We start from the raw sequence: 9,492 nt of genomic DNA, 5'->3' as shown, positions 1-9,492 counted from the left end.
AGAGGTTTTCGCTATAGGGCGCATGCGCTCGCCAGACAGACAGAGAGAGACAGAAAACGAGAAATCACCCCCCAGGGGGGATGGTCACGCTGCAATCCCTTCTCCTCCATTCTCCTCTCGGGATCTTGGGCACGCACGCACATGCGCCCGGCGTGAGTTTTAAGCCACCGGGTCCAGGATGCGAACCGCAGTAGACTACGTGGGAGTCCAGCGACATAGCCATTATGCTAACTGCTGGTTCCCTATGTCTGTCACATCTTAAGAGCTTCACTAAGTTGCCCTGTGGCCTCCATAGAAGTGGGAGGCCATTGTGAAAGCAGAGTGATAGGCCGTGGGGTAGAGGGATGCAGGGCAGACGGTGTAAGAGCAGCCCAGGAGGGGTCTGGTGATGCTGCTGTGGACAGTGTGGGTCCGATCTAGGGCAGCCGACGGGAGGAGGAGATATTCCATGTCTCTTATTGCCTGGAAGACCTTCCCACCAATGTGTCCCTGCATACCCTAACTCAGCACATGCTCATGGAGAGAGACCCTTAGCCTAGCCTGACTTGCAGTGAAGTACTCTTGGGTTTTACCACAGTAGGATGCCAGTGATTTCTACAGTTTATCTTTCCCTGAACTGCCTTTAGTCATTCTTCCAGACATCCATTGAAACATTGCCTGGACGCCTCACATTTCCCAGAGGCCTTATTCTGAAATGCAGGGATAGGGATGAACAGACGTAGCTCTGGCCTGCACGGAACAACTAATCTCCCCCATTAGTATAGCTTTTCTAAGGTATGTGACATGCCATGTTACCTATAGAGACTCACGTTGCATGTCAGCACTAAACACTCTGAGAACGTCTACAACAACATGTTTACTCTGGGTTCATCGGGCATTTCTCAGACTTTTCTTTTGGCCACAGAGTATGTATACCTGCCAGAGACAGATGAAATGGGGAGAGAGAGAAAAAGCACCCCACAGGTGGGGCATGGTTACGCTACAGTCTTTTTTCCTCTGTTTCTCCATCCTGTCAGGATTTGGGGTATGCATGCACTTGTGCCCAGCATGTTTTTCAAGCCTTTGAACTGGGACTTGAACCCTGGATGGCCTTGTGGGATGTGACTCTCTTAGTTACTGCACTATGGGGCTGGCCCAAACTTTTTTTTAAAAGAAAACAATGAACTTTTTTTTTTATGATAGTGTGTGTGCATGCATGACGATGGTGGAAGAGAAGAAGCATCCCCTCAACAGGATCTGGCTACACCATGACCCCCTTCTCCCAGACCTCTAGCTCATTAGGCTTGGCCACATGCATACACACTCGGTATATTTCAGGTCAACCTGGGAACCTGACTCTCGGTCACCATGTGGCTCCCAGCACTGCAGACTGGCATACTACTGACTGTCACAGAGACTAAACCAGTTCCTCAAACTTGTGATTATAGAACTCTCCCCACCCAAGTCTTAAAGTTACATCCATTAACCATCCACAACACACTGCGAGGAAGGCTAGAAACCTACTGAGTCACCTTTGAGTCTTCACACATTCATACCTCCGGGTAGTAAGACTTGCCACAGTTCTTCTTTGAGTACACAGTTGGCCAGGAAGTGGATTTGGGAATCTTGCACAGACTTATCTTCACAGCCAGGGATGGTTGTGAAGATGATTTCCTCCCCACCCCTTTATTCGTGATAGAGCATATGCTCCTGCATGAGAGAGAGGTGAGCAGCCTCCACAGCATCTGGTCACAGCTCAATCCCCTTCAGCCCTCCAGCCTATAGGATGTCCTGTGCCTGGTGTGTTTCAGACTGAGTGGGCAGTTCGAACTGTGATTGCCATGCAGGATCCAGCTTTTCTTGGGAAGCTCATTATTGCTGTACCATGGAATTGGCTCAATGTGGTTGATCCTTGACTAGAGTCAAGACCAGAGGGTCAGCCCTGGCTGCTCATTAAAATCATACAAGAAACTTAAAAAATGTTTGGTTCCCACCTCTAGAAAATCCAATTGATTTAGATTTAAATTTAGATTTAAAGTCTAATTGATGGGACCAACAGTTGGCGTAATGGCTGAGTTGCTGGACTCCCATGTAGTTGACCACGGTTCGAGTCCTAGACCTGGTGGCAAACTAACACTGGGCATGTATACATCCCAAGATCCCAAGAGGAGAATGGAGGAGAAGGGATTGTGGTGTGGTCAACCCCCCGGGGGGGGTGTGATTTTTTGCTTTCTGTCTCTCTGTCTCTCTCTGTCTTTCTGGCGAGCACATGTACCCTATAGCAAAAACCTCTACCTCCCCCCCAAAAAAAATTAATTGATCTAGACCTGTGGTTTCCAAACTTTCCTGCACATTAGAGTCACTTGGGAATCTTTTAAACATTTCATAGTCCAAGCCTCCCCCAGCCCAATTAAATCATAGTCTTTGGGGGTAGGACACAGATATCAGTATTTGTTGAAGCTCCCAGGTGCAGACTGGTTTGCAAACTGAACTGCTGATACAGACATCTTTTGACAAACTCCCTGCTGAGTACAGACAGGATTGAGATGGTTCTCAGACTTGAGTGTTCATCATAATCACCTGCAGGCCTCCTTGGACTGCAGATGCAGACTCCACCCCCAAAGTTTGTGATTGAGTAGGTCTGGGGGGAGGGGGGTTGAGAATGTACATTTCTAACTAGTTCCCGGGTGTCGCTGATACTGCTGATACTGGGAGAACCACTGCTGTAATGGAACTGACACCCTAATGTCAGTGGGAGAAGTGGGGTCTGGGAGTAACTGAGGCTGGATGCTTTTTATTTATTTTTTAAAAAGAATTATTTAATTTTGTTTATTATTATTTTTAAATTTTGCTATAGGGCACAGACGGTCATGTGAGAGAAAGAGGGAATATGAAAAAGCAAGCTGCCAGGTCCAGGACTCAAACTGCAGTCAGCCATGTGGGAGTCTAATGTTTCAGTCACCATACCATCTGCTGGCCTCTGGATGCTTTTAGAAAAGAGCAAGGTGGGGGACCAGCAGATGGCATATTGGTTACATTGCTGGACTCCAACGTAGTCGACTGCAGTTGGAGTCCCGGACCAGGTGGCTTAAAACTCAACCGGGTTCATGTGCATGCATGCCCAAAATTCCAAGAGGAGAATGGAGAAGGAATAGCAGTGTGGCCATACCCCCTTGGGGTGATTTCTGGCTTTCTGTCTCTCTGTCTCTCTCTGGTGCGTGCATGTGCCCTATAGCAAAAAAATCTCTCTAAAGGAAAAGAAAAAAGAGCAGGGTGAGCACAATTATCCCAAGAAGCCATAGGGCTTGAGTGGTAACCAGAGCATTTGTCTGGCAGGGACCCTTGGATACAATCACACATTCCCTGGCATTAAAACAGATGGAGTCCTGGGGCTAGCAGGTGGTTAAGGTGCTGGACTCACATGGCTGATTGTGGTTCCAGTCTTAGACCTGGCCGCTTGCTTTCTTCCTTTTCTTTCTCTCTCACTGTCTGTCTCTCTCTGGTGAGTACATGTGCCCTATAGCAAGATTTAAATAATAATAATAATAAATAAAATTAAATAAATAACTCTGGTAGAAAAAAACCCCAACTCATTTAAAAAAAATAGATGGAGTCCTTACTAAAGAGGTGCCTGGCCCAGTTGGAGAGGTCACAGGAGGTCTTCAAGCATCTTTTCATGGAACTGCAGCCTGAGAAGATGATTTCAGGGTCAGGAAAGGGCTGCCCATGGTCAAGGTCCAAGGAGACATCGGTGTAGGTCGTTGCTGAGGAGAAGCCTCAGCCCAGGCTGGGCAGGGCTTGGAGGGCTGATGGTGACCTGTTTCATGGTAGTTGATAGGACAGAACCTGAATTAGGAGTTGTCATTTCTAGAGGTTTTTCCCAGGGTGTCCCTAGCCAGAATCTTGACAAAACAGGAGCAAAATAAAACTAATAGCACCCAGACCAGCAGATGGTGTAATGGGTATGTTACTGGACTCTCATGTAGTCGACTGTGGTCAAGTCCTGGACCTGGTGGCTTAAACTCACGCCGGGCACGTGTGCATGCGTGCCCAAGATCCCAAGAGGAGAATGGAAAAGGGATTGTGCCGTGGTCATCCCCACCCCCTGTGTGTGTGGGGGGTGATTTCTTGCTTTCTGTCTCTGTCTCTGTCTCTCTCTGTCTTTCTGGTGAGTGCACGTGCCCTATAGCAAAAATCTCTCCAAATAAAATAAAATAAAAAACTAATAGCACCGTTTGTCATGAATTTCTCTATATAGTAACATTTATGCTGTGCCTCCTGTGTTTCTGTGCTAGTGCCCGAGATGCAGTAAAGACAAGGCCCAGTCCTTGCCAAAGGGCACTCTTGACCAGATGGGAAAGACAGACCAAAGTAAAAGCCTAATAGTCCCAAACACCTAGAATAAGTGAGCTCAGCAAGGTCACAGAGTGCAAGACCAACAGAAAATCAGCTGCCCTTCTTTGTACTCACTGAGTGCAGGGAAACCGAGATGAAAACACAATACCATTTGTAATTGCTCCAAGGAAAATTACGTAGGTATAAGTCTAGCAAAGCATGTGTAGGATCTGTATGCTGAATATTAACAATTGCTGATGAAAGAGATCAAAGATGACCCAAATAAATGGAGAGACATACTGCATTAATAAATCGGGAGACTCAACATAGTAAAGATATCGGTTTTCCCAAATTGGTGTCTAGAATGCATTTTCTACCAAAATTTGAGCAAGGTTTTTTTTTTGTTGTTGTTTTGTTTTGTTTTGTTTTTGGTAGACAGGGATGAGTTTATTCTAATAATTATATAGACAGGTCAATGATGTAGAATACCTAAACAATTTTGAAAAGAAGGTTGAAGTTGGAGGAATCACTCTACCCGACATTAAGACTTACTATGTAGGGGGCCAGCAAGTGGCATAGTGGTTAAGGTGCTGGCCTCCCACTTCGCAGACCACAGTTCGAGTTCCAGACCTAGCAGCTTGAAAATCAAGCCACATGTGTGTGTGTGCATGCCCCAAATTCTGAGAGGAGAATGGAGGAGAAGGGACTGCTGCATGGCCATCGCCCCCCAGGGGGTGATTTCTCACTTACCCTCTCACTGTCTCTCTCTATCTGTCTCTGGCACATGCATGCATTCTCACTTACCCTCTCACTGTCTCTCTCTATTTGTCTCTGGCACATGCACGCACCCTATGGCAGAAACATTAAGAAAAAAAAGGAAAAGAAAAAAAAGGTTACTTTATAGCTACAGTAATCCCTATGGCAGAAACCTTAAGAAAAAAAAGGAAAAGAAAAAAAGGTTACTTTATAGCTACAGTAATTAAGACAGGTGTGGTTCTGGTTGAGGGATAGACACATAGATAAATAGAATAGACTAGAGAGCCCAGACATAGACTTACACAAATATGCAAAACTGAGTTCTGACAAAGGTACAAAAACAAGGACAGAAGATAGCTTTCGAACATGTGTTTCTCTATCCTGCCAGGACTAGGGGCATGTAGGCACCTGCACCCAGCATGGTTTTCAAGCCGTCAGGGCCTGAATTCAAATCACGATTGTACATAAAATACACTGGGTGCCTGCATGTATGTCTGCTGTAATGGTTATGTTATTGGACTCCCATGTAGTTGACCACAGTTTTTGTTTTTTTTCTTGAGAGGTTTTTGCCATAGGGCATATGTGCTCGCCAGAAAGACAGAGACAGAGAGACAGAAAACAAGAAATCACCCCCCAGGGGGGATGGCCATGCTGTAATCCCTTCTCCTCCATTCTCCTCTTGGAATCTTGGGCACGTACGCACACGCGCCCAGCGTGAGTTTAAGCCACCGGATCTGGGACTTGAACCGTGGTCAGCTACATGGGAGTCCAGCGACATAGCCATTATGTTAACTGCTGGTCCCTTGACCACAGTTTTGAGTCCCAGACCAGGCGGCTTAAAAAAAGAAAAAAACTCACCCTGGACACGTGTGCATGTGTACCCAAAATCCTGAGAGGAGAATAAAGGAAGAAAAAGTAAACAATCCAATTAGAAAATGGACTGAAGACAGGAACAGATACTTCAACAAAGAGAACATACAGGTGGCACATGAGCACATGAAAGACAGTCAAGGACCAGCAGATGACGTGAAAGTTGGAGCAGCTGGATACGTCATGGTCAATTGCAAGGTTTGAGTCCTGGACCCAGAGGTTTGAAAAATACACAGGGCACATGTGTGTATGTGACCAAAATCCCAGAAGGTGAATGTGGTAGGAGGGAGCATGGCCACCTACTCCCTGACCCCAGGGTAGTGCTTTCCCACTTTTCATTTCTCTCTCTGTTCCCCCACCTCTGTTTCTGGCAAGCACACATGCCCTATAGCAAAAAAAAAAAAAAAAAAGATATTCAACATTATTAGCTATTAGAGATATGAAATTAAAACCACACTGCTGGCATAGTAGTTAAGGTGCTAGACTCCTAGATGGTCAACTGTGGTTAAGTCATGGACTCCGTTGCTTGAAACTCAAGCTGGGTATGTGTGCGTGTGTGCCCAAAACCCCAGGAGAAGTATGAGGGAGAAGAGATTGCAGTGTGGCCATCCTCACGGGGTTTCTCACTTTCTGTTTCTCTGTCTCTAGTGAGCGCATGAGCCCTATTGCAAAAATCTCTAAAAACAAACAGGCAAACAAACAAAAACCCACAATGGTATTATGACACACCTGTCAGAATGGCTAAAATAAAAAGTAATGATAACACCAAGTGCTGGTAAGGATGTGGAGAAGCTGAATTACTCTTTTGTTTGTTTGTTTGTTTAAGGTGCGCATGCGCTTGTCAGTGACAGTGAGAGAGAAAGTGAGAAATCACCTCCCCAAGGGCGACCACGACACCTCGATCCCTTCTCCTCCATTCACCTCTCAGGATTTGGGGGATGCACACACACGCGCGCATGCACGCATGCTCATGCCAGGAGTGATTTTCTTTCTTTTTTTTTCTCTTTGTTGCCATAGGGTGCATGTGCTTACCAGAGGGAGACAGGAATAGACAGAGAGAAAGAAAGTGCGAAATCATCCTCCCAGGGGCAATGGCCACACCACAGTCCCTTCTCCTCTGGTCTTCTCGGGATTTTTGGTACACATGCACGTGCACCCAGCATGATTTTCAGACTGCTGGGTCCAAGACTCAAACTAGAGTTGGCCATGTGGGAGTTCAACTTGTCAAACATGACGCCACCTGCTAGACCCATGCCTGACATGATTTTTAAGCCACAGGGTCCAGGACTCTTATTGCTGTTGGCCATATGGAAATCCTGCGCCTTAACCACCATGCCTCCTGCTGGCCCCAGACAAATTACCTTCGTGAATCTCTAATTACTTTAAGTTAAAAATGACTAATTATAGGGGCTGGCAGGTGGTGTGGTAGTTAAAGGCACTGGATTCCCATATGGGCAACTGCAGTTCAAATCCTGGAACTGGTGGCTTGCTTTCTTAATTTCCCTTACTCACTCACTCTCTCTCTCTCTCTGGTTAAATTTAAATAATAATAATAATAACAACAAATGGAATTAAGTAAATAAATATTTTTTAAAACAAAAAATTACAAATTATAGGAAATGGAAACTCACAAGGGATTTAGATGGAGAATGAAAGGAAGACCTTTTGAAGGGGGTAGCAAAGTCCTCTCTGGAGAGGTGATCTTTTTTTTTTTCTTTTCCGTCTCATGATGGAGAGCATGTGTGTGTGTATGTGAGAGAGAAAAAAAGAGAGAAAAACTCCCTTGACAGGATCTCATCACACCACACTCCCTTTTGCCCAGCTCCTCCAGATCCTGGGCACCTATACACTCAACTGACATGTTTTCAGGCACGTCTGGAGACTCAAACTGTTGGCCCTTGGCTCCTAGCTTTGCAGGGCACCTGTGTTGCTTCTATTCCACAGGGCCTGGGGAGGCCATCTTTAATCTGAGATTGGGAGGATGAAGAAGAACCAGAGGGGGAATATTTAGGCATGTCCTCATTCCCAGAAGACAACTCAACCAGGAGAAGCCTCTTGACCAGAGACATTCAGAGTCTCTGGGGCAAACCAGTGCTTCGAAGGAATGTCTTGCTTTTCTTGGTAATGTTCCCCTCTTTTTCTCCCAACCTCCTGGACTGATTCTCTTCTATCCTCTTCTGCCATCAGCCTAGATAAACTGCTTGATGCTGGTCTTTATACTGGAGAAGTGACTGAAATTGTAGGAGGCCCACGTAGCGGCAAAACCCAGGTACACGTAAGACCAGCAGCTGGGAGAATTGGGGGAGGTACATGCATAGCTCTGGGTCCCTAGGGAAGCTTCTGCCAGGGTGCTCATGGTTTCAGAGCTCAACTGAGAGAGGATGACCAATAAGGAGAAGGGCTGGGACTTGGCCCATTTGTGTCCCTGGAAAATGGGCAAGATTTGGTAGAAGTAGGCCCTCTTTGGGGTTCAGGTTCATCCAATCCCCTGGTCTTTACTCAGGTATGTCTTTGTGTGGCTGCAAATGTGGCCCACAGCCTGCAGCAGAATGTCCTGTACATTGATTCCAGTGGTGGGCTGATGGCCTCCCGCCTCCTCCAGCTGCTGCAGGCCAGAACCCAGGATGAGGAAGAACAGGTAAGGGGCAGATGATAGGCTTTCTTTAACAAACAACCCCTCTTATCCCTTACAGTGCAAGAAGGTCGGCCATTTGGGTGAGTAGTCATTTCTTGCTTTGACACCTGCCATTCTGTTGGTTCCTGCATTCTTTAGGCTTCCCCTATAATGCCAGTATCCCATCTTGGGTGTTACCCACACCATTTCTTCCAAGAAACCCTTTCAACTCCTTGCTTTCTCTAAATCAGGCTGGCAAACACCCAGCGTCATGTTTCCAACCCTTGTCTTTCCCATGTTAGACATTCAATTTTATCACCCTTTCCCACCACTTTGTAGCTGGCTTTGTAGCTCAGCACCCAGGCAGCCACTACTGTGAGAACTAGTCCATTGGACAAAGCCTATTTGGCATCCTCATGTCCTGCCTGCCTCTCCTTCTCAGCCTTATTTCTCATCATCGTGTCCTTCAACTACTCCATCCAAAGCCCTTGCTTCTCTTTCCTACCCCTTCAGGCAGGAGCTCTCCAGAGGATCCAGGTGGTACATGCGTTTGACATTTTCCAGATGTTGGATGTGCTGCAGGACCTCCGAGGCACTGTGGCCCAGCAGGTGAGCCTGCTGTTCTGCTCTCTCCCTGCCCCTGCCAGCTTAACATGTACCGTCCGTGTGTGGGAGGGTGTCCTACTACAGCCTCTGTTTGGGAAAGCAGATGTGCAATCTGGTGACTCCAGCTGTGCTTGCCACTCCCAAGGTGGATTCCCTGAGGGCTTAATTCACACACCTCCTAGTTAGATGTCCATCTTCCCTGTAGGTAGTAGGTAGGTAGTGTGGAGGTTGAGATTAAGGCAGCTGGATTCTACATGGCTGACTGGGCAGTTTGATTCCTGAACCCAACAGCTTGAAAAATCATGCTGGGTACATGTAGTGTGTGCCCAGAA

At 46.6% G+C, this 9,492-nt stretch overlaps 1 protein-coding gene across 2 annotated transcripts in view; it reads left to right on the top strand.

Moving 5' to 3' along the window:
• The window catches only part of RAD51D (RAD51 paralog D), a 24,126-nt gene that overhangs the window by 5,052 nt on the left and 9,582 nt on the right, over positions 1 to 9,492 (top strand). For both annotated transcript variants that reach the window (XM_027774157.1, XM_006154401.3), the window contains exons 4-6: positions 8,128 to 8,209; positions 8,444 to 8,578; positions 9,068 to 9,163. In XM_027774157.1, the coding sequence (XP_027629958.1) occupies positions 8,128 to 8,209; positions 8,444 to 8,578; positions 9,068 to 9,163 (313 nt within the window). The remainder of the gene's footprint in view (positions 1 to 8,127; positions 8,210 to 8,443; positions 8,579 to 9,067; positions 9,164 to 9,492) is intronic.

The sequence above is a fragment of the Tupaia chinensis genome, unplaced genomic scaffold (genome assembly GCF_000334495.1).
Source record: "Tupaia chinensis unplaced genomic scaffold, TupChi_1.0 Scaffold000407_4, whole genome shotgun sequence".
NCBI classification, from domain to species: Eukaryota; Metazoa; Chordata; class Mammalia; order Scandentia; family Tupaiidae; genus Tupaia; species Tupaia belangeri.
Note: the sequence above shows the minus strand (reverse complement) of the source record. Positions and strands in the feature narration are given on the sequence as shown.